Below are 24,852 nucleotides of genomic sequence, written 5' to 3'. Positions count from 1 at the left end.
GGTAAACCTTGGATGTTCATCGGTCCCTGACTCTTCGGAATCATATCGATTGGCTTCGAGCCCATCTTTGAGTCTCGTCGGTCCCTGACTCTCTGGGGTCAAACTGTTTGGCTGGTGGTAAACCTTGGATGTTCATCGGTCCCTGACTCTTCGGAATCATACCGATTGGCTTCGAGCCCATCTTTGAGTCTCGTCGGTCCCTGACTCTCTGGGGTCAAACTGTTTGGCTGGTGGTAAACCTTGGCTGTTCATCAGTCCCTGACTCTTCGGAATCATATCGATTGGCTTCGAGCCCATCTTTGAGTCTCATCGGTCCCTGACTCTCCAGGGTCAAACCGTCTGGCTGGCTGCACAACTTGGATCTTCATCGGTCCCTGACTTTTGGGGTCAAACCGTTTGGCTGGCAGCCCAACATGGATCCTCATCGGTCCCTGACTCTCCGGAGTCATACCAACTGGATGGCAGCCCAACACGGATCCTCATCGGTCCCTGGCTCTCTGGGGTCATACCGACTGGATGGCAGCCCAACATGGATCCTCATCGATCCCTGGCTCTCTGGGGTCATACCGACTGGATGGCAGCCCAACATGGATCCTCATCGGTCCCTGACTCTCTGGAGTCATACTGACTGGATGGCAGCCCAACATGGATCGTCATTGGTCCCTGACTCCCTGGGGTCATACTGGTTGGCTTGCAGCCTGACGTAGAACCTCATTGGTCCCTGACTCTCCGGTGCCAAACTGATTGGACGGCTGCCCAACTTCGATCTGCATCGGTCCTTGACTCTCTGGAGTCAGACCGATTGGCTTATAGCCCAGCTTCGAGCCTTGTCAGTCCCTGACTCTCCGAGGTCAAATCATTTGGCTGGCTGAAAGACTTGGATCTTCATCGATCCCTGACACTTCGGGATCAAACTGTTTGGCTGGCAGTCCAATATGGATCCTCATCGGTCCCTGACTTTCTGGGGTCATACTGCTTGACTTGCAGCCTGACTTCGTTCCTTGTTGGTCCCTGATTTTTCGAGGTTGAACCGGTTGCCTGGCAACCCGACTTCGATCCTCATCGGTCCCATACCAACAGGATGGCAGCCTGACTTTGATCCTTGTTGGTGCCTGACTCTCTGGAGTCATACTGATTGACTTGTAGTCTGACATCAATCCTTGTCGGTCCCTAACTCTCTGGGTCAAACTGATTGGCTGGCTGCCAGGCTTCAATCTTCATCGGTCCCTGACTTTCAGGACTAATATCGATTGGCTTGCAGCTTGATTTCTACCCTCGTCAGCCCCTGACTCTTCGGGGTCAAACCGATATAGGGTGTTAGCCAGATTGCCATCATTGTATGGCTGTATTTCGTCCTGACTCTCCTTTGAGAAGACGAATACTAAGAGCCCAACATCGGTACCGTTTTAAGCTGCACAAGAGGATTCGAATGCAGCAGGTTTTTCAGTTTCTGAGGGCCATTACTGATACGGTCGTATGCTCCTTGTTGCCACCGGGTTCATTTTGTGGCCGCGATTAGCTGTTCCCAACAGTCAGTATGGATGATGCTGGTTTGGGTTCAAAGCCATAGTTGTTCCCTCTGTACCGAGGTTAACTATCAGCAAGTGCTCTATCAATTTCAGGCCATGAGGTGCACTGTCCATCAAACCACCACCAGTGGTCACTTCTTTGCCTCTGAGCCAAAAATGGTCACCCTGACATACTCTAGTGCTACTTCATTTGAAATTGAGACTTATTTCAGGTTGCTCCCTCGGTATCGAGGCATGCAAGCATCATTGGACAGTTATACAGTGTAAATATTCCTTCTGTAACGAGACATGGCATCACGGCTATCCCTATATAGCCAATTCGGGGGACGTGGTGCTCCCTCCATACTGAGGGAGGACATCACCATTTGCACACTACAATTTATGACGACGTCCTTCATCTCAGACTGGATGGCTAAATGTCACTTAATGCGGACATTCAAGTCTGACTTCTTTGGCCCTTGTAAAATTTGGGAGCACAATCTATTCACTTTGGGTACAGATAATCCTTCACCATATTGATGGCTTCAGGACTGTACAATCAAATCTCATAAATTGGTTTGTTGCCTCCGTACCTAGGGATGCTACCATTATGCAACTAGTACCAGCTCAACTGTGTTCGTCTTGTTCCCCCCATGGGGGGCTTTGATACCAAAGCACAGAGACCATCAGTCATAGGGAAGGGTTTTGCCACTTCCTGATGTGAGTGTCACCTAAGGCAGTTGATGCCTCTTTCAAGGGCCACTATATATGGTGAGAAATACATGTCTATTTCCCATACCCCTTCCAAAGGGTTTTTGTCAATGCCACTCTCTTCCATGGAGCAGGTGGCAAACAACTGCTACAATTCCTTTCCATTTTCTGCTCTGGGCAGGAATGCCCTCTGGGGACATCCCTTGATTTTGAGCCTCCATTTAAAGATCTGTCCACCCCATGGATACTTGGAGATCTCGAGATTTGCATACCTGTCCCATCTCTCCTGGCTGACTGATGTCATACCATCCTATTTCTCCTGAACCTCTGGTCCAAGGCATCAATTGGGTGAGGTGGCAATATTTCAGACCTCCACCTGCAACCCTAACAAGGCTAACCATGCATTCTGTACATTTCCTGGGGCTTCTCTCCCCTAAGGGAGTCCTGCGCTCCACCTAATTGCTATGCACTGTCACAGTGTACTTCATGCTTCATTACGCGCCCTGGACCTATACGATAAGGGGTTTTGAGCCACTGTTATATGGTCCCCATGGCCTTCTGCTCATACTGGCATGATGCAGTAGATTTATGCTACAGCTTGAGTCGTTCCTCTTAAACATTAAGGATAACATTATGATGATTTCTGTCATATTGCCTGGTGTTTTGCACCAGCTGGCTAGAATTGGACTTTGTGGTTCTTAAAGTCTATTCCAGCTCCACTGCTCTGAACATTTTTGTTTCCAGGGCCCATTCATGGTGGACTGACACCAGGTCACTCCTGCTATACTGTTTGACTATCAGTTCTGGCTGTTCTTGCCATGTCTTGATACAGCTTTTACAGGACGTCACGTCATGGGATACCATCCCCACAGGGACTTCTTTCAACCTGACAGTGTGGTATCCCTTTACTTTTTCAATGCTGTGGCTAGTCTTATTGGCATCATACTAGCCACTGTTGTTTTTCTTTCTCGTTTTCACCAAGATCTGCATGCTTCATGCTGATAGCCTGGAACATTACGCTCCAGCTTGTCTTGTGTGCCACAACAATTGGATCTTGCAATCTTTTCTCCTTCTTGTCAGAAATTTGTTGTGACTTAATGAGATTATATTCCTCCTCTCTGGTGTCCACCGCTGTTCCAGAAATCATTGCTGGAGCTCTTCTCCAGTTTGATATCATTAGGCTCTCTCTCTATGAATGCACTTTCCAACCATTGTTGACCACAGATTGTCTTTTTCATACTCTGTAAAGAGAACATTTAGCCCTAGACTACTTAGCATTCTAGGCTGTGTCTATCACTGCCATAATCTCCGAATCATGGCTTCGAGAGGTTTTATCAGGCCACTGCCCGTTTCCTACTTTCAAGATTCTTTGAATGACACACCTAAAGTTTGAGGGCTTTGTAAGCCCTTCTTTCCTGGATACCAACGCCCCGGCCTGTGCAGCCTTGCATTGTTGTGAGCACTTTGCCCTTCATGCTGGATTCAATTCACCTTTCAGATTAGACAATGTCTGTATACCAGACCTTCGTGCTTGGTATCTTCCAACAGCCGCTCACAGTAGTGAAATTCCTTATATTCTATGCCACTCACCTATTTGGTGGCTTTGACATAATCTCCATTACCAACAAATATGTGCTATCTAAGTCAAGGCTTTTCCCTGCCCTTAGTTTACACTTGCCATTTATTATGGACCATCAAAGTTTACCTACAGCAACCTATGGTTAGCTGGCAAGCCTGTTTTTCTACCAATGGGCATGTTTCACCTGCACTGGTGACTGTTCCACTACGTCTCAGTATTTCTACATGACTCTGTAGAACCGTCATGTCAGCGGGCCTGTTCGTCCTCATGTTTGCATGCCCTTGGGATTGGTTTCCCACCTGGTGATTCTATTGGGGGTCAATATGCCTTTCTTGTGTGGCATGGCACTCCCACCTCCACTAACCTAAGCTTGCTAGTCTAACCCATTTGTGTGATTCGCAGAGACCACGAAGAAGAAGGACAGGTTGCTTACCTGTAACGGTATTTCTTCAAGTGGTCATCTGTGAATTCACACAAACCCGCCCATCCTCCCCACACAGTCGTGCCCTGCCTCTCCTTCGGTCCTGGGCTGCTGCTACTCGGCGTCCATGGAACTGAGGGTTTAGGTGGGAAACCGACGAATAAAGGCAGTTGGAGAGTGGGCGGGGCTACCGCCAAAACGCCTTTAATATCTCCAAGAAGGTTCCAAAGCTAACTGTGCAAGCACAGAATAACCCATTTGTGTGATTCGCAGAGACAATGAAGAAGAAATACCATTACAGGTAAGCAACCTGTCCATATAACTGACCATTAAACTTGTAAATTAAAGCACACACACATGGGATTAAAATGACCATTACAGATTAAAACAATCCAGATTAAGATTTCTAGGATCCCAGTGGATACCAAACCTCTAGGGTTTGATATCCGAAATCCATAGATGTTTAAGTGCCACTAATACAATGTGGTATTATTATTATTATTAATCATTGGTATCCATTGGCATTAGGTTTCAGGACCCTCTGTGGATACCAGAATGCATGGATGCTCAAGTCCCATTAAATACAATGGGGTATTATTATTATTAATTGATATCCATTAGGGTTTGGTTCCAGGAACTCCATCTGCCATAGAATAGCACTGGAGGCGCTACAAATGCCTAGTGGAGTGTCCTCTCTAGGAATCTCTAGGTCCTCCAGGGCAACTCTGTGGTCAGCATCTGCCGGACATTGACCACAGCATCGCACTGGAGTGTCCTATACGTGCACGAAGAGGTTGTGTACCTGGAGCTGGGCCGCAGGTAAATTGACGTCCGCAATCATTTCAGTGCAAGGGTGTTCCACCTGGAGCCGAGGGTTCAGCTCCAAGAAGTAAGAGCTCCCGTCTTCACTGTAGAGGTACTCCACCGTTCCCGCGCTCACGTAGCCCACCATTTTGGCGAGGCGCACGGCACACTGGGGGAGAGAAGAGACCCTGTTAAAACACACAACGCTTGGCCGGAGACACTAATGTGGCTTCGCTTGGGGCTAAGCATCTAAAACATGGACGTCCCTTGAACGAATGAATACATGGGGATGGTGAACATGAGCATGTTAAGAAATGTGCAATCCTCGATGACGCATCCGTAACGGCCTTCATAAATAACATACCTGATACAATTCTATTGTGTTCTGAAAAATAGGGTTACATCACTATGTTGTTTTGCTATAATTCTACAATACATTATAATATCATTAGTTCAGTGCAATTACGGTCATAGACCAGCAACCGAAAGAAAGCCTGCTACTACTACTATTATATCATTATTACTACAGATAATAGACTTTCTTTCGGTTAGTTAGCTATTAACAGTACCCTCCTTTGTAGTTATTATTGCCATTATGAGTATTACTAGGTATCCTTCTTTTAATTATCTAGAGTTAATTATTCAGATGTTATGCTTACGTCTTCCTTAGCTATTTAGTGTGCCCTGCTTTTTCATTACTACTCCTAGTAGTGTTGTTTATTAATAGCAATAGGAAGTACGTTTCTATACCGCTTATCAGTGTACTTATGCACTCCCTAAGCGGTTTACAAAGTGTAAGCTTATTTATTCACTTACTTATCTAGTTACAGCAGTAGTTATTAATTTATCCATTTATTGATTTATAGCAGTTGTTTTGTCCCAAGAGTGATGCTATGGACTTTGGGTGTAGTAAGGTCTCTGGCTCTCGGGAACACAGCCAGAACAAAAGACTTGTCCACAAATTTCTTAAGTTTCAAAAGCTTTACTGATTATAAACACAAATAACATGAAACTGATTTCTTCTTTTTTTCAATAGTCCTTCCTAAATACCTTGCTCTCTTCTTGGTGGATTCTATCTTTCTTCCTCTGAGGACTATCTTTCTTCTTCTGTGGACTTATCTCTTTGTCAAAGGAAAATACTCTCTCCAGGTCTGACTTGGCTGAAATCTTACTACACACTGAAACTAACTAGAGTGAGACAGTATAAGACCCTGGGATTTCCCACAATCCTTGTCTTTCTTAAAGCTATAGATCTGTATTTCCCCTCTTAAACTAATACACAGAAAACCTAATATAATCTTAACTAAATATATGTCTCAAGAGCATCAGAGATGCTCTGGAGGCATGACAGTAGTAGCGTTACTAATTTATTTATAGAAATAATTAAACTTGTCCCTCTGCATTCGCTATATGGAAAAAGCACAAATAAGAAAAATACTATTCCTTTTACCTGAGAAAACTCCTCTCTAGGAATTTCTAGGTCTTCCAGGGAAACTCTGTGGCCAGCATCTGCCAGACACTGATCACAGAGTTGTGCCGGAGGAGCTACAAATGCCTCTCTAGGAATCTCTCGGTCCTCCAGGGAAACTCTGTGGTCAGCATCTGCCAGACACTGACCATAGAGTTGCGCCGGAGGAGCTACAAATGCCTAGCAGAGTGTTCTCTCTAGGAATCTCTAATGTGACTTTTGGTTATAGTTGACCACAGAGTTGCGCTAGATATTCCTAGAGAGAACATGTTAATAAAATCCGTTAGTAATAAAATGCACAAAATTCAAAGCCATAAACGTGGAGGGATGAGCGTAGCATATGTTTTTAATGTTGCCACTCTTTCTCCTTGGCCGCTTGCACAGCTCACAGACACAGTCCGAGGTTCCTGCCTACCTGCTCCATGTACTCAAAGACGGAGGGTGGTGCCACGGAGGCCGGGGCTTCTTCTATGATTTTCTGGTGGCGCCGCTGGATGGAGCAGTCGCGGCTGAATAAGGAGACGGCATTCCCATAACGGTCGGTCAAGACCTGGACCTCCAGGTGACGCGCGTGCTGCAGGAACTTCATCACGAAAATCGGAGATCCAGGAGCCTCACTTTGGACCTGTTGGTTCAAAGGGATAACGGGGGAGTCTCTTTCAACTCTATGGTCCTATGTTGGGTACCTTCTAACTCTCTAGGATCCTGTGTATTCCTGCATGGCAGAAAGGGGTTGGACTGGATGGCCCTGGGGTGTCTTCCAACTCTATGGTTCTATGCTGGGTAACTTCTATGCTGGGTTTTGGATACCTAAATGGTCATTATATAACTTATATATCCATGCATGTATATATGTATATACTATATATATATATGCATGGATGTACGTATGGCCTAGTCCAATGGTGTCCCTTATATACAAGGTTTGCTTTGGGGTTTGGATGCCTAAATGGTCATTGTATACTTTGTATATACATGCATGTATATATGTGTATATACTAGATATGTATGTATGTACAGCATAGTGAAATGGTGTCCCTCATATACAAGGTTTGCTTTGGGGTTTGGATACCTAAATGGTCATTATATACATTGCATGGGGAAGATGGGCAGCTGCGAAGGTCAAGGGTCAACAAATGCCCCATCAGGGAACACAGATGACCAACACGACCCCCACAATCAATCCCAAATGGCCTCAAACATTGGCTAGCGTGTATATCGGGATATAAGAATATATAATAATGATAGTAATAATTGACAAGTATTTTGCCTCCATCGTTAATGGTTCATCAGAATTGCCTTCTCCATCGTATTGTGAAAAACCGCACCCAAGAAATGCAGGGGGGGGGGGGCAGCCCAAGGTCCGTGCATTAATTGACCGAGTTAATGATGTATGAGCCTCCAAGGGCAGAAAGACAGGAAAGCAGAATAATCCCAAACCCGACCCCCTTGCAGAGAGAGCAAAGTTATCGGAAAAGGATCAATGTCTCTAGTTAACGATTAATGATATGCTTTGGAAACCCAAGGCAAACACATCCTATTAAGCCGATTCTAGATTGCAAGGTCAATCGAAGCAAGAGGCTTGCAAAATCCTAATGGAAATGCCCTTATCCCTATATGTGCCTCGAAAATTTGCCCGATTTATGGCGATCCCATTAATTCCTCATAGGGTTTCCATTGGCAAGGAATGCTCAGAGAGGTGGGATTTGCCACTTCCTTCCTCTGAAATACCTGGGATTCCCTGGCAGTCGCTCACCCAAGGACTATTTAGGGCTTTCCAAAATAAGATGGGATCCCGCACTCATATATATATATAGTACAGTCGGCCCTTCTTATATACGGATTTTTTATTTACAGATTTAAGCATACACGGTTTGAAAATGTTCCAAAAAAGTAAAAATTTACCTTGATGTTCCATTTTTTATTAGGGACACCATTTTGCTATGTCATTATACTTAATGGGACTTGAGCATACACGGATTTTGTTACACACGGGGGATCTTGGAACCAAACCCCAGCGTATAACAAGGATCCACTGTATATACACTTATACATACATGCATATACAAAATATGCAATGACCATTTAGGTATCCAAATCCCAACAGATACCAACAGCATATGAATCCCCCAAATAAGCCCCATGTGGCTAGGATCCAACTCCCAGCAGTCTTGGTCACGTTTTGCAAAGGACAAGGAATTGGCAAAACTTTTTTCTCTTACCTGCCGGAAGCGAGCGGGGAAGCCTTCGGCGCCTTCCGCGATCCGGATCCCCTTCCCGCCTCCGCCTTTGGAGGCCTTGATCATCACTGGGTAGCCGACCCTCTCCGCCGCCTCGGAAGGAAGGAACAAGAAAGGAAATTAAATGGGGAAAAAAAGAGGGAAAGCCGAATCGTAGAACCATAGAGTTGGAAGAGACTGGAAGGGCCATCTAGTCCTGCCATGCAGGAACTCTCAATCAAAATGACCCAAGACCAAAGCAAAGGGTCGGGTTACCTTCAAGCCTTCCTCCACATCCTTGATGCAACCCTGGCGGTAGGTGTCCAGCGGGACGGTGATGGTCTTTGGCTGACCGCTCTCCTCTTGAGCCCATTCGGCCACCAGCCCTAGGAACGGCAATGCGGAGCCCTGAGATCTCCATCTACAAATCCTAGGGCTGTGCCAGAAATGGCGTTAAAGAAAAAACGGGCACCGCTCACTTACCACTTCCGCTCCAGGGCAAGGTGGGGATCCGGACGGTCTGCGCCACGATGGTGGACGCCACTTTGTCGCCCAAGGCCCACATGGCTTCACTGGGCGGACCTAGGGGATGGGAAAAGAGAAGGCGCGCAACATGGCGGCGCAAGATGTAGAGGGAAGTTGACTGCACCAAACCCTAAGCTGGGCGAGCGCAAGGTAGGGAGCAGCCAGTGACTCAAAGGAATAGGGAAATTACATACACACACACACACACAGTGCGTCCGCCTCGTAGGGAGAGCGCATTGTGCCAACGCCTGCTGACCCTAAAAATGACCAATCTGGTATATGGCAAGAAATATTTGCAAGACCCACCTAGGAAAGCGATCCCATGTTTGTGGAGCAATTCGGGGAGCTTGGGGTTTTCGGAGGCATGGCCCCAACCGGCCCAAACACCCTGAAAAGAAGATGGCGGAGAAAGGCATTAAGCACGCAAGGGTATGGCGCAGAGGAACATTACCATGCTGTCCAGCTGCTGGCCCTCCATGTCCAGAGATCCTTGACCCCATTAATGCAAGCACTGAAAGTCTATTTAAAAAGTATATAAATCCCCCAAAGCTAACTTTTTATATAAGGGAGACCATTTGACTACACCATACATATATATACTTATATAGTATATCTGCATGCATAGACAAGGTATCTAATGACCATTTAGGTATCGAAACCCCAAAGCAAAACCTTGTATATAAGGGACACCATTTGAGTATGCCATACATACATACATATATAGTATACATATATATACATCCATGCATAGACAAGGTATATAACGACCATTTAGGTATCTAAACCCCAACGGATATCAAGAGCCCACTGTACACAAATCCCCCAAAGCAAACTTTGCATATAAGAGACACCATTTTACTATGCCACACATACATATATACATATAATACATATAGTATATGCATACCTACATTCACACATATGCAAGGTATATAATGACCATTTAGGTACCCAAACCCCAAGGGACACCAAGAGCCCACTGTATACAAATTCCCCAAAGCAAACCTCGTATATAAGGGAGAACATTTGAGTAGGCCATATAGATATGTACATATCAATACCTGTACTGGGATCCTTTTGGAAATATCCACGATGAGTTCCACGTTGGCGTAATTGTTATTATTGGTCCCGCCGGGGACGGGGACATACTGGTCAGCCATTTTGATGTATTCTGGAGGAAGGCCAAGGGTTAGGGTCAGTGGTACAACCCCCCAAACCCCGTAACAAAACCCGTGGCCCTATAGGCCCCACAACCGACCGGCGTTGGCTTTGAGGTCTTCGGGGGTGACCATGACCACAAAACGGATGGCTCTTTCGTTCCGGAACATTTCGTAGGACCAGCGGCGGATGGAGCGCATGCACTTCACGGCCGCAATGCCATTGTTGGCGATCAGGACCTACACAATGGGGAAATTTAAACACAAATAATCCTTTATATCCCCCCCGATATATTTATTTTAACACAATAACAGGTAGAAAAACAGAAACGTTGACACCACCACCAACAACAGCGCAAAACAATAAACAAATGCAAAAAGGAATATGCGCATTAAAAAGAACGCATGAGCAATACAATGGCTTCCAGTCAAAATAGGGTTGTGGGTTTTGGCTATAGCCTTGTCGGGTGTACGTTGTGGGTTCTGGGCGTAGCATTGTTGGTTTGGGATACAGCATTGCTGATGTTACGGTGTGCCTTCGGGTCTTATGGCGACCCCTGGGTTCCCATGGCTGGGCGGTGATTCGAACCCTGCTCCAACACTCAAACCGAAACGGAAGTGTTTGGAGACAAGCTGCCCTGATGTTGACCCGGCCGGGCGGCCTTTTCAGTGCTACCTTTTCAATGACATGGTTGCCTCCAAAGCGGGTGATGAATTCAGCCGGCGAGGCGACGGTGAAATCCCTGTGGAGGTCCGCCTTGCGCTGCTCTCGGCCCGTCTTGGTCAGGCGCAGCCCCGACATGCTGGGCCTGCGGCGAAAAGACATTGGAACTCGTTGCTTTTGCCAGTCCCTGGCTACTTACATTTATATTATTCTATTGATTTTGCACCATCCTCAATGAAAGGATGCATGACACCGACAAGAACATGCAGGAACTCTCCTTCAAAGCCATGCAGGAACTCTTAACTGAAGCCATGCAGGAACTCTCAATCAAAGCCATGCATGAACTCTCAAGCAAAGCTATGCAGGAACTCTCAAGCAAAGCATCCCCATTGACAGATGGCCATCCAGCCTTTGTTTAAAGACCTCCTTCCCTGGAGGTTTGGAATAAAAGAGAAGAGCATGCAGATGTGTGTGTGTGTGTGTGTGTGTGTGTGTGCTGGAAATGTCTTTGCAATGACAGTCTCCTGGGTCCCTTTTGGGGTCACCCAACCCCACAACAGCAACACACACTGTCTCAGCCATCTGCAATGCAAACAAGGGGGGTCCTTTTTGGGGGGGGGTTGGGTTGGGATAGGCCCCCTTCCCCACTGACCTCCGAAGGCGCTGGAACCAGTTCAGCCCAGAGCCCCCTTCTTCCGGGTCCATTTTGCTGCTGGGATGCTGGCTTCCTCCCTTCTTCCTCGATGGCTTCCTTGCTCCCTTCCTTCCTTCCTCCCTCCCTCGCCCCTTTGCTTTCTTATATGCCTCCTTGCTAACTCCCTTCCTTGCTTACTTTCTTCCTAACTTCCTCTCTTATATGCTCCCTGGCCTTCCTATTTGCTCCCTTGCTGGCTCCCTTCCCTGCTTTATTTTATGCAACCTTACTAGCTCCCTTGCCTTCTTATTTTCCTCCTTGCTTGCCTTGCTGGCTTCCTTTCTTCTGTGCTCCCTTCATAGCTTGCTTCTTCCCTTGCTGGCTGGCTCCCTTCTTATTCCCCCCCCCCTTCCTTATTTTCTTCCTTGCTTCCTTGCCTTCTTCTTCTCCTTCGCCTGCCAACTTCCTCTCTTATATATGCTCCCTTCCTTGCTTGCTCCCTTGCCTTCTTTCTTTGCTAAGCTTCCTTCCTTCCTTCCCGCCTTGATTTCTTATTTCCTTGCTCCCTTCTTCTTCCCCTCCAACTCTTTTGGCCTCGGAGCCCAAAGGACAAAAAGACACACTCAACAAATCAAACAGAAACAAATTGCAAACGTTATCTTCCTAGTTGCTGCAGGAAGCAAAGCATGCAGCTTGGACTCGCTTTGAAAGGGACGCAGCGCCAGCGCCGTCTGCTGGCAGCCCAGGGATTTGCAGGCATTTGGCTTTTGGCAAACCGTATAGGGCTTTCCCCCCTTCCTGGGATGTTTAGTTTTTGCAAGGTCCATTGGGAATCCCTGGGGTCTGTAGGGTTTGTTTTTGGCAAAGCACTTCACCTCTGAGGCTGAGAGTATAGCTTTCCCAGGGGCTTTCCTCGGCTGAGCAGATTCGAACCCTGGACTCCAGATTCCTAGCTCAAACCGCTAGCCCACACTTCCTACATAATCCAAATCTGGAAAGAGAAAGGGGCCAGGCGGGTCTTTGGTGGGAGGGCCACATCCATGTGCCAGATCTGCGTACTACATCCGCAGGCCACATCTGCATGCCATACCATGTGCCAAATCCGTAGGCCACATCTGCATGCCATATCATGTGCCACATCCGTGTGCCACATCCACATGCCATACCGTGTGCCACTTTTGGGTGCCACATCCACATGCCACACTGTGTGCCACATCCGCGTGTCATACCATGTGCCACACCCATGTGCCACATCTGCATGCCATACCATGTTCCACACCTGTGTGCCACATCCACATGCCATACCATGTGCCATATCTGCATGCCATACCATGTGCCACATCTGTGGGCCACATCCACATGCTAAGGCCCGCTGCCATTTTGCGATGCGCGTGCCGCCATTTTGCTCACCTCATGGTCGCCGCGCCGGCCTCCAAGGCGGAATCCACCGAGGAGGAGGACCCGACGCTGGCCAGGCTGCTGCTCCTCCTGCTCCTCTTCCGGCCGGCCATTTTGAGAGCGCCAGCCACCAGCTCATCATCCGAAGAGTTGTCCTCAAAGGAGCCCAGGACGAACTTGGCCATGGCTTCCCGCCGCGCTTGGGCCGGCTGACCACCGCCGGGGGCCTGTGCTTGGACACTGGGGATGGGGGGTTTGCTATGGGATGCGGGGTGCGGGATCTGTAGTATGGGATCTGTAGTACGGTCTTCTGATGGATCCACACTGGAAAGTGGCTCTGGAGAAAACTGCTGATGTTCTTCTTCGGCATCGGGATGAGGTTCCGGGTTCAAGTCAGAAGGGCAGCGGTCCGCCATCTTGGTCCAAACCATCCAGATCACAAGGAAGATGGACAAGATAGCGAGGAGAACCATCTGTTAAACCTAGAAGAGGAAGAAGGAGGTGAGTTGGTTTGGTTTGAAAGGCCCAGAAACTAAGCTAAGCTGGGTCAGCCCTGGACAGTCCTTGGATGGGAGACAACCAACAGAGATTGGGTCTTGTAGGCAAGATATCAAAATGGCTTTGAAGGCACACATTCACACATATTTGTAGGACCTAAACGTAACCCAAAAGGCACCAGATCCCCATCTTGGAAGCTAAGCTGGGTCAGCCCTGGATAGTCCTTGGATGGGAGACTGCCAATGGAGATCAGTAAAATGACTTTGAAGATACACGTTCACACATATTCGCAGGGCCTAAATGTACCCCAAAAGACACCAGATTCCCATCTTGGAAGCTAAGCTGGGTCGGTCCTGGATAGTCCTTGGATGGGAGACCGCCAATGGAGATTGGGTCTTGTAGGCATGATATCAAAACGAGGATTCCTATGTTATCTTGACTGCTAAGCAGGGTCGGCCCTGGACGGTCCTTGGATGGGAGACCGCCAGCTAATCCCAGATGCTATATTTCAGAGGAAGGAACTGGGAAAGAAAATATACTACACTCCTCGCCTAAGAAAACCCTACAAAAACACAGGGACTCACATATAATACACAGAAAATCATATTTTGATTGCCGTGGCAGTTGTCGTTGCGTTGCTTCGTTTCCGACTTACGGCGGCGATCCTATTGCAGGCGTTTCTTGGGTTTCTTAGGCTGAGAGTATGACTTGCCCACGGTTATTAATTATTAAATAATAATAATTTATCAATTTATCAATCAATAAATAATAATTATTTGCATAATGGGATTTGGATAAAGGTGCTTTGGGGTCGGAGTGGGTCGCGACTCTAGCAATAGCAATATTGTCTCTTTAAAGCCAAGCAGAGTGACTTTTTCCAAAATGAGCAACACAATCTATATATATATATATATATATATATATCTGTATCTGTATCTATATCTATATCTATATTTATAATATATATAAAATATACTTATATATGTTATAAATATATTTTAAATATATATATAAATTATATATATATATATTTCATAAATATATATTAAAATATAAATTATATTATATATATTATATATAAATTACATATATTAAATATATATTAAATTATAAATTGTATTATATATAATATATAATATATTACATATAAATATATTTTACATACTTTACATGTTACATAAAGTATATTTCCACCTCTGGCCCAGCTGTTGTGGGCTGAAAGAGATACACAAACACAGTATTGCAAAACCGCGACCAAAGGTCCTTTGGGAGTTTTTATTTCCTAAAAGACAGCTGTACAAGTGGATAAACACCAAAGCCGTGGAAAAGTTACTTGGGGGAACTATAACTCCCAGAATCCCCCAAACAACCGACCGACCAAAAGTTTCTTGGAGTAGGTTTGGAAAATGTGAATATTTTTAGATGCGTTTTGTCAGGATTTGCTAAGAGGGCATTTTATACACAGCCTTTGCTTTTAAAAAATTACACTGTGCAGGAAACCAAGAACATCAGAAAGCAAAGGGAAAGAAAAATTTGGGGTTTTGGTGTTGTTTTGGAGACTCAAGCTGTAATAATAATAATGACAGATGAGACCCCAAAACTCTTCTGCCCTTGCAGAATATATAGGATCCTAAACCCCAAAGGTCATCCATTCAAACCCCATTCTGACATTTGGGAAAGACAACCCACCTGAGAGCCTGAAGCGTTTTGGGGGACAAGATTGCGACGGAGGGCTTAGTGGCCTTCCTTCTCCTTCAAAGCAACAGCCGTAAAGAAAAAGGTCAACACAACTTCATTTACTTACCAAGCAGAACGACAACAACAACCAGACAACTCTGCCATCTTGTGCAATCTGCAAACTTTCCGCAGTTCTCCTTGCAAAAGCCAGCGGCGGCTGGAGGTCAAGAGGGACGCCGCGCCTGGCAGCTGTTGTTTGTACTTCGGAGAACGCAAAGTGGAACGACGCTAAAAAAAGAACACACAACACACACACACACGGTGCCCCTTGGACTATTAACAGCAGGAGTGCTGGAGCAAAGTTAAGCAGGACCAGGATCCTTCACAAGGTGCTGAAGAAACACTTGGAGTCTCCAAGTTGTATTTACATAACTTTACTCCAGGACAAGGCCTCTCCAACCCAGCGCCCACCGACAACGACAACCCACGCCGTCCATAGGTCACACCGATGTCCATCGTCTAGGCGCAACCTCCTTCGACAATTTGCGTCCCTTCCAAGCGCCCTCTGCGCCGGTCAGCCACTCCGGCCATTGCATGGGTTGTCGCCGTTGGTGGATGATGGGTTGGAGAGTCTGGTTTTCTCGGCCGGAAACCATGTTCGGTCCTGTGAAAGCCTCATACATGCGCCGACAAAGGGTCAGTTGTGGGATATCGGACCAGGACACAAGCGATAGCCAGAGGTCCAAGCCCATAAGCCAGTGGTCAGAGTTGTCCAAAGGCGGTCAGTTCAAGACAGGAAAACCAGAGTCCAGCCACTGGATGGGTCAGTTGTCCGGTAAATAATTGCTCCGATAAAGAAATTAATAAAGAATTAATAAAGAAATCATAGGTGTCGGAAGAGACCGCAAGGGACACATTACACACTACTATACACTACTACAAATAAATAACTACTGCCATAACTAGATAAGTGAGTGAATAAGTAAAGGAAGGCTACTAGATGTAATAACGAAAACGAACCGCACACTAAATAGCTAAGGAAGCCCTAACTAATAATTAACTGCTAAATAATAGAATGATACCTACTAATGCTAAGAACGGCAATAATAACAACTAACTTTTAGCTAACTAGCTGAAAGAAAGCCTACCACTACTATTACTAATGATAATAATAAGGGAATAGTCTAATAATTAGCTAATATAGCCAAGGGAGACCTAATAATTAGCTGCTAAATAACTAACATAATGATACCTACAAATACTAATAACAGAAATAATAACAACAATGGAGGATACTGTAAATACGGTAGCTAAACTAACTGAAAGAAAGTCTACTATTACTACTAATGATAATAACGGAATAGTAAAGAATAATAAATAATAATAAGGATGATAAAGGAAAAACTATCCAAGTAAGGCCTTCTAGTGTAAGGTTCAGCTCCACTTCATCCCTCCAATTCTAATAACTACCTATAACTTAATAATAACTAACCCTCTAACTACCTAAACAAATAAATGCTATTTCCTACTGCTATAACTAACTAAACGATAACTCCTGCTACTATAACTAACTGATAACTAACACTGTAAGTCACAAATTAAATAACTACTACTACTAACAACCAAAGAAGGGCCCACTAAATACCTAAAGAACCTAATAATAGGAATAATAAAGCAGAGTAAACACTGTAAATAGCCAACTAAGGTCCTAAACAATAATCCACTTTGAGACCGCTGAGTAAACCTTCGTTTATTCTAGATAGCCCGAACATTATAAGTCACATACAACCCACAAAGCATCATTCACATCCATTTCCACCAAAATCTCAAAATAAATATTCGCAATAAATAAATATATATCTCTAATCAACCTCCCTTTTCTCTCCCCATTTCCCCCTTTCTCCTTCCTTATTAATAATAATAATAATAATATGTTTTATTTATATGCCGCTCAATCACTGGGAATCCGAGCGGTTTACAACAGAGGGGATAACAGACAGTTCCCTGCCCTCAGGCTTACAATCTAAAAGACAGGACACAAAAGGAGAAGGGAATGGTGAGGGGGGGAGGGAATCAGGTCCAGCATTCTTCTCTCCCTCTGAGGCCTGGACCAAGGCAGATGGACCCTTCGTCAGGCTAGCCCTGGTGGAACTGGGCCAGCCTATTCTCTCCCTCACAGGCCGAAAGATGACAGTTATTCTTCCCTCTTTCCTCCTCCAAGTCTATATGTATTTGTGCCAGCCCTATATTTAAACTGTGTGTAGAGTTTGGATTCCCTTCTGCAAAAGAAGCATTTTAAAATGATATTTTCATTTATTCAAAATGGTAAAACCGAAGAAAGGCCCTCCCTGGAAGGCAGGCAAGGAGCAAAAACAAGAACATCGACACAAACGTATCCAAAAAATATGTTTATTTAAAAAATATTTTGCAATTCCTATAAAGCATCAACAACAAAATTGGTGCTAGTGTTAACAAGGAAAGAGTCCATAAAAGGCACCTAATAATACCCAAATGTTTTTGCTGCTGATGGCGGTGGACATAATTATGGGATCCTAAATCTCTTGATGACCACCGCTCCAGACATGGGACCTCTGCGGCCAGTCCAGGGGGCAGCTGGGCATTGCAATGCCCATCGTCCGCTGGCAAAGAAGGGTGTGCAGGACTCTCCTGTGTGGATGCGACCCTATGGACAACCATTACAAACCCTACAGACAACTCTAACTTTCAATTAACTTTTATGGAGTTAAAGAGCAAGAGAAGAGTTAAAGAACACACTCACAAATAATTAGGAACAAAAGCTGCAAAGGCTTCCAAAACTTAGGGGCAAATGAGTCCGCACTCCCACGCTGAAAGATCTGTTCGAATGGCAAAAATGGCATCCCTTCTTTGGAAATCAGCACCCCAGGCTCTGAGTCATCTCTTGTTAACACTCCAAGGCCCCATACAGACAGGCCAAAATAAGACTGCTTCGGGCCACTTTGGAGGTATGCTGTTTAAATGTTGCATGCGTCCTAAGAGCCCAGAAGCCGCACCAAAGCCATGATTCAGTCCTAAGAACTGGAGCACAGCTTTGGCACGGCTTCCGGACTCTTAGGATACATGCATCATTTAAACAGCATACCTCCAAAGTGACCCAAAGCAGCTTTATTTTGGCAGTCTGTATGGGGCCCAAGAACGCTTAATTTCTGGCACAGACAATACCCTTCTAACCCAACCCACAAACAAGGGGGGAAAAGAGTGAAATCCGTGGGCTGCCCAATTCCTGCAGCCCTATAAAAACAACCCAGCAAGGAGACTGCAATCCGCAGCAACTGACAAAGTCAGGAGCTGACAAGGCGACAAATCTGGGAGACTGAGCCAAGCATCATTCGGGACATCTTTGACCGTCCAAATGTTTCCAGAAAGGAACTGGAGTGGAACCGAAAGGAAAGAAACCAGCTTCTTTGCTTTTGGAAAATATCCCAGAGAATGAAAAAACCCAATGCACTTGTAAGCAAACGCAGCGCAGAATGGGACTGAAACCAAGACTGTAACTTTAGGCCGATAAACGCTCCTCTCCGAAGGAGTCGGGGACGTAAAAATAATAATGGTTCTCGGGGAGCATTCTCTTCATTCAGATTTACTCCAGATTAAGGTGTCTGAAGTGTCGTGTTGAGCTCCAGACCTGTTTGACGAAAAACAAATTCAAAGGCACCGCAAGGAGAGTCTGGCAGAAACGTCATGATTGGCGCCAACTTCTGGGTCCAATGGCTACAGCGCTCCCCAGTCGATGGGCTCCTTCCCAGACTTCCTCAGCAGTTCGTTGGCTTTGGAGAAATGCTTGCAGCCAAAGAAGCCCCTGTGCGCTGAAAGAGGGGAAGGGTGCGCCGTCGGAAGGATGTGGTGCCGCTTCTGGAAGAGAGGAGAGGGATTAAAGAGAGTTTGTGGCAACCGGAAGCCCAAGGCGGGGGCCAGTTGTCATCTGTGGTAAAAAGTGCTTGAAAGGGGGGCGCCCCAAAAAACGTGGCCTCCGTGGGAGAGTGAGACTAAAAATGGTGAAGAGTCTGGAAACCATGAAGCCCTGTGAGGAGAGACTTAGGGAGCTGTGGATGTTTCGTCTAAGAGGCGATACGATAGCCCTGTTTAAATACTTGAAGGGATGTCATATTGAGGAGGGAGCAAGCTTGTTTTCTGCTGCTCCAGAGACTAGGACCCGGAGCAATGGATGCAAACTACAAGGAAAGGGATTCCAGCTCAACCTTTGGAGGAACTTCCTGAGAGTAAGAGAGGGTTAAGAGGTGGCATGATAGCCCTGCTTAAGTATCTGAAGGGAGGCCATATTGAGGAGGGAGCAAGCTTGTTTCCTACTGCTGTAGAGACTAGGACCCAATGGAGCAATGGATGCAAGCTCCAGGAAAAGAGATTCTACCTAAACATTAGGGCTGTTAGACAGTGGAACACACTCCCTCAAAGGAGATTATGGTGGGTTCTCCTTCCTTGGAGGTCTTTAAACTGAGGCTGGATGGCCATCTGTTTGGTATGCTTTGATTGAGAGTTCCTGCATGGCAGAATGGGGTTGGACTGGATCAGGGCCCGTCTTGGGGTCTCTTCCCACTCTATGATTCTATGAGGACACAATGAGCTCCTTTCTTTCACCCATTTCCTAGACCCAGGCGCTCTCCACAGCCACCCCACTAAGAGGCCATCCTACGCCTCTGAATGGTGACTCTCGGGAGGACGGGAAAGGAAGGGTGTCCCTACCCGGTTGATGGAGCCGCCTTTCTTCTGCGCATAGGCCCCCCAGAGGAGGAAGACCAGGCCGTCCAGGTTCTTGTCCAGCCAGGAGACCGCTGCATCCGTGAGCAGCTCCCAGCCCTTCTCCTTGTGGGAATTGGGCTGGTGCATCCGGACCGTGAGGACGGCATTCAGCAGGAGCACCCCTAGGAGGCAAAGGCGACAGGAGGCAAGGCCTTCAAGGACAGCGGCAGGGTCGGACCCCCACAAGGGCAAGGTGGAGTAACAGAACCCCCCATTCGGCCACTGGCCTTTAGCAACAATAATAAATAGCTTTCATGAGCAGTGTTGGCCACAGAGTTGCGCTGGAGGACCTACAGGGGACACTCTACTAGGGCTTTGTAGCTCCTCCAGCGCAGTTCTACTGCCAGTGTCTGTTGGACGTTGACCAGAGAGTTGTGCTGGAGGACTTAGAGATTCCTAGAGAGAACACTCCACTAGGCCTTTGTAGCTCCTCCAGCGCAGTTCTATGCTCAGTGTCTGTCAGATGTTGACCACAGAGTTGCCTTGGAGGACCTAGCAATTCCTAGAGAGGACACACTACTAGGCCTTTGTAGGTCCTAGAGGGTTTTTTAGACAAGCTGTACCTGAAGCTCAGGGTTTAAACAAACAGAGATCACCTTGTTTAGCCCAACCAGTCAAGTCTCCGTGGCCAGGATGAGAAAAGCCTTCGATGTCAGTAGTAAGCTCTTTGTAAATGTTCTCCAGGCTGCAGACAAAAACAAGGTACGCTGTCAGGATCCTTTATGGCCTTCGGAACACAACCGCCGTGCATGCCACATGCTTACTACCAGCGGACCTTTAACCGTTTTAAATGGAGGACGAATGGGGAGTTATGTCAGCACACCTGATACTAACAGCAATGGTGAGCTGAATGCCTTGTTCTCTTACCTGGGTGGAGGTGGGACTGGTCTCTGGACGCTGAAGCAGAGGCCGTGGGCCTGACCGGGCCCATGATACGGATCCTGGCCCAAGATGACCACTTTTACCTGAATACAAAGTTGTGGAGAAAGGAAGGGTTCAACACTGCAGACCTTTGCACACTATTCTGCTTTGGTCAGGCCCCACCTGGAATATTGTGTCCAGTTCTGGGCATCACAATTCAAAAAGGACATTGAGAAACTGGAGCCATGTGTCCAAAAGAGGGCAACTAAAACAGCGAAGGGTCTGCAAACCATAAAGCCCTATAAGTAAAGACGTAGGGAGCTGGGGATGTTTAGCCTGGAGAAGAGAAGGTTAAGAACTGAGATGATAGCCCTGATTAAGTATTTGAAGGGATGTCATATTGAGGAGGAAACAAGCTTATTTTCTGCTGCTCCAGAGACTAGGGGACAATGGAGCAATGGATGGAAGCTATAGGAGCAGAGATTCCAGCTCAGTATTAGGAGGAACTTCTTGACAGTAAGGGCTGTCTGACACTCAAACACACTCCCTCAATAGAGATGGTGGAGTCTCCTTCCTTAGAGGCCATCTGTCAGTGGAGATGCTTTGAGTGAGAGTTCCTGCATGGCAGATTGGGGTTGGATTGGATGGCCCTTGTGGTCTCTTATGATTGTAGGTTCTGCACAGTTTAATAGTTAGAACCATAAAGTTGGAGGAGACTGCAAGGGCCATCCAGTCCAACCCCAATCTTCCATGCAGGAAATCACAATCAAAGCATCCCCATTGACAGATGGCCATCCAGCCTCTTGGGAGGGACACCGAATGGGGCCTGAGTCATTCTATTCAGCATATGCAGTGCTGTGCAAACATTCAGCGCTTTATAAACGTCCAATGATAATCCTAGAGGCCACCTGACAGCGTCGCTTGGGCTAAGAGCGCCGTGAGCCACGAAGCTCAGCTCAGAATTGACTGAGATCGCAAGGGGGCTTTGGCAAAGCGACCACCTCCCTTTACTGGGACCAAAGCAGAGGAAAGCAGATCAAAATAATTGCTGGCAAAGCGGTTGACTCACATCACGGACGTCGCACATCTGGGTCCAAGTGAAGACCTGGTCGGGAGGAGGATAGACAGTGTAGCGGCGGCGTTCCTCCGCAACGTAAGCCATAAGCTGGTTTGGGGGAGAAGAGAGAGAGACTTCTAGGCATTTCGACAAAGGAGCAAGGACTGGAAACGGAGATATCGCAGCAAGGCAACATCCAGATCTGGGTGGGAAGCTGGGGCAATTGCATTACCTCCCTAGGAAAGAAGCTCCCAGAAGAAACACACACCCCCCCAACGTAAAACAACACATTTCTGACTCTAAGATTCCTAGAGAGCACTTCTCTAGGCATTTGTAGGTCCTCCAGGGCAACTCTATGGTCAACACTGTCCAAAAGCTGATCACAGAATCATGCTGGAGGACCTACAAACGCCTCTTTCTAGGTCCTTTAACTCTGTGGTCAACACCTGCCAAAAGATTATGCTATTTTAGGCTGCATCAATAGAAGTATAGTGTCTAGATCAAGAGAAGTAATAGTGCCACTGTATTCTGCTTTGGTCAGGTCCCACCTAGAATACTGTGTCCAGTTCTGGGCATCACAATTCAGAAAGGACATTGAGAAACTGGAGCGTGTCCAAAGGAGGGCGACAAAAATGGTGAAGGGTCTGGAAACCATGCCCTATGAGGAACGACTTAGGGAGCTGGAGATGTTTAGCCTGGAGAAAAGAAGGTTAAGAGGTGATATGATAGCCCTGTTTAAATATTTGAAAGGATGTCATATTGAAGAGGGAGCAATCTTGTTTTCTGCTGCTCCAGAGAGCAGGACCCGGAACAATGGATGCAAGCTACAGGAAAAGAGATTCCACCTGAACATTAGGAGGAACTTCCTGACAGTAAGGGCTGTTCGACAGTGGAATGCACTCCCTCGGAGTGTAGTGGAGTCTCCTTCCTTGGAGGTCTTTAAACAGAGGCTGGATGGCCATCTGTCAGGGATGCTTTGATTTGGATTTCCTGCATGGCAGGGGGTTGGACTGGATGGCCCTAGTGGTCTCTTCCAACTCTACGACTCTATGATTCTGATGGAGAACCTGCAAATGCCTTCTCTCTTGGAATCCCCAGGTCCTCCAGGGCAACTCTATGGCCAACATCTGCCAAAAGGTGATCACAGAATCATGTTGGTGGACTTGGATGTCTAGAGAAGTGTTCTCTCTAGGAATCTCCAGTGCAACTCTATGGTCAACATCCAACAAACGTTGACCATAGAATCACACAATTGCCTAGAAAAGTGTTGTGCCTAGGAATGTCTAGGTCCTCCAGCGCAACTATATAGTCAACATCTCCCAGATGTTGATCATAGAATCATGGAGGGCCTACAAATGCCTAGAGAACTATTCTCTCTAGGAATTTTTAAGTCCTCCACTTCTATGATCAACATCTGACCATAGAGAGCGGAATAGCAACGTAAGCACCATGTAGCTGCAGTGGTCCCAAACTCTAGTCCTGGAGATGTTCTGGCACTCCCAGAATCCCTGAGTGCTGTTGTTGGTGGTGGCTTCTGGGAGTTGGAGTCCTCAAGGAGCAGAGTTTGGGAAAAGCTGTGTTGCTGCTGTGGCCCACCTGGGGGAAGTAGGGCTTAGCGAACTCAGGGGCCAGGGCGGCCTTCCATCCAGGCGCCATTTCGGGGGCCGCAGAGACAACGACGGTGCGGGAGGCCAGCCTCTGCTGGGCCGCCTCTTTGTTCTTCCGGATGCGCTCCAGCTGTTCTGGGGTCAGTGCGGCAGCAGCAGTTGCAGGAGGCCATCTTGCGGCGGAGGTGGAGTTGGCCTTGGGCCTCTTGGGCGCCTGGAAGGAAAGAGAGAAGGAGACATTCAGGAAGATGCGTCGCATGGCAAGCATGGCGGCCAGAGCCAAACAAAGCACACTTCCGGCCACGTGGGGGCGCCTTTTCGCGGGAAAAACAATCACAAGAGGAAGACCACGCCCCTCCCAAGCTTCCCATTGGCCCTATTGGCCACGCCCACTAGCTTCGTCGCTCCGCCCACCGCCTTAATTGGGAGAGGGCTCAAAGGGCCAATGCCGCGAGGTGAAGGTAAACCCCGCCCCGAGCCTCCAGCTGGGCTCCCGCGCAGCTTTAATTTCAACGCAGCGCGTGGTGTTCTAAAGTCCCTCATCTTTGCACTTCCTATTGGCTAAGAGGCCTCGAGTGGAGCTTCCTATTGGTTGGGACGCCCTGAGTGGCTTGTGAAGGTGGAGTTCTCAAGTCCCGCCCATCCCCGCTTCCTATTGGCTGAGAGCCCTAGAGTGGAGCTTCCTATTTGTTAGGAGGCCTAGAGCGGCTAATAAAGACGCTAAAGTCCCGCCTCCCTCCACTTCCTATTGGCAGAGGGCCTCTATCAGCGCTTCCTATTGGCTGGGAGAACCGTATCGTAACACTAGTATTAACTGTTAAGGGGACTAATAGGAGAACATACCTCCTCGGCGTCCTGGTTCGGCTCCGAGACGCGGCTCCGCTTCTCTCCGGCGGGGAGCGGGGAGAAGAAGGACCGCAGCGTCCTCTGCCCAATCATGGCCTCCCTTTCCTCTTCCTCTGCGGGCCTTTCGCTGGTGTCTTCCTTCCGCGCCGCCCCGGGTCTCTTCCCCTCACGGCTCAAAATTGGCGCAAAAACCGACTGCGCATGCGCGCCCGGGAGCGAGGGGCGGAGCTACCCTCCGATTGGCTGGATCTCGGAGGAGTGGGCGTGGCCTCCGCACCTGCTGGAATCACGCATGCGCAATAGGCTTGAGGGTCGCCGCCGAAGCCTTGAGGCGGGTAAGTCGGAGGGGCGATGTGCGCATGCGCAGTCCCCTTTAATAATAATAATAATAATAATAATAATAATAATAATAATAATAATA

General features: G+C 47.2%; 2 protein-coding genes across 3 annotated transcripts in view; both read right to left on the bottom strand.

Moving 5' to 3' along the window:
• ACACB (acetyl-CoA carboxylase beta) overlaps positions 1–15,549 on the bottom strand; it is an 84,760-nt gene extending 69,211 nt beyond the window's left edge. The window contains exons 1-11 of the mRNA XM_042441434.1: positions 15,391–15,549; positions 13,101–13,570; positions 11,069–11,201; positions 10,494–10,632; positions 10,297–10,406; positions 9,542–9,623; positions 9,194–9,292; positions 8,987–9,096; positions 8,714–8,824; positions 6,907–7,116; positions 5,022–5,192 (exon numbers count right to left, since the gene is read on the bottom strand). Of these exons, the coding sequence (XP_042297368.1) occupies positions 5,022–5,192; positions 6,907–7,116; positions 8,714–8,824; positions 8,987–9,096; positions 9,194–9,292; positions 9,542–9,623; positions 10,297–10,406; positions 10,494–10,632; positions 11,069–11,201; positions 13,101–13,561 (1,626 nt within the window). The 5' untranslated portion in view covers positions 13,562–13,570; positions 15,391–15,549. The remainder of the gene's footprint in view (positions 1–5,021; positions 5,193–6,906; positions 7,117–8,713; positions 8,825–8,986; positions 9,097–9,193; positions 9,293–9,541; positions 9,624–10,296; positions 10,407–10,493; positions 10,633–11,068; positions 11,202–13,100; positions 13,571–15,390) is intronic.
• Positions 15,550–18,368: 2,819 nt separating this feature from the next.
• On the bottom strand, positions 18,369–24,624 carry UNG (uracil DNA glycosylase). Of its 2 annotated transcripts, none has more exons than XM_042441380.1 (7): positions 24,429–24,624; positions 23,575–23,799; positions 21,991–22,086; positions 20,928–21,025; positions 20,657–20,745; positions 20,004–20,182; positions 18,369–19,154 (listed from the first exon to the last, which is right to left on the bottom strand). In XM_042441380.1, exons 1-7 carry the CDS (start codon positions 24,522–24,524, stop codon positions 19,014–19,016), a joined length of 924 nt encoding a protein of 307 aa, XP_042297314.1. In that variant the 5' UTR covers positions 24,525–24,624; the 3' UTR covers positions 18,369–19,013. The 2 variants fall into 2 exon arrangements, with proteins under 2 accessions (XP_042297314.1, XP_042297313.1); XM_042441379.1 differs by lacking the exon at positions 24,429–24,624 and adding an exon at positions 24,000–24,153.
• Positions 24,625–24,852: the final 228 nt, after the last annotated feature.

Source organism: Sceloporus undulatus, chromosome 10 (genome assembly GCF_019175285.1).
Source record: "Sceloporus undulatus isolate JIND9_A2432 ecotype Alabama chromosome 10, SceUnd_v1.1, whole genome shotgun sequence".
Taxonomy (NCBI): domain Eukaryota; kingdom Metazoa; phylum Chordata; class Lepidosauria; order Squamata; family Phrynosomatidae; genus Sceloporus; species Sceloporus undulatus.
This window is presented reverse-complemented; position numbering and strand designations above follow the sequence as displayed.

Excerpts from the sequence above, each read along its gene's own strand:
- UNG (XM_042441379.1), bottom strand. The coding sequence starts at position 24,128 with ATGAGGGACTTTAGAACACCACGCGCTGCGTTGAAATTAAAGCTGCGC. Across the intron at positions 20,746-20,927 it reads CCAGTCCCACCTCCACCCAG|CCTGGAGAACATTTACAAAG; the intron begins GTAAGAGAACAA and ends TTTTGTCTGCAG. Across the intron at positions 20,183-20,656 it reads GACTGGTTGGGCTAAACAAG|GGGTGCTCCTGCTGAATGCC; the intron begins GTGATCTCTGTT and ends TTTGCCTCCTAG.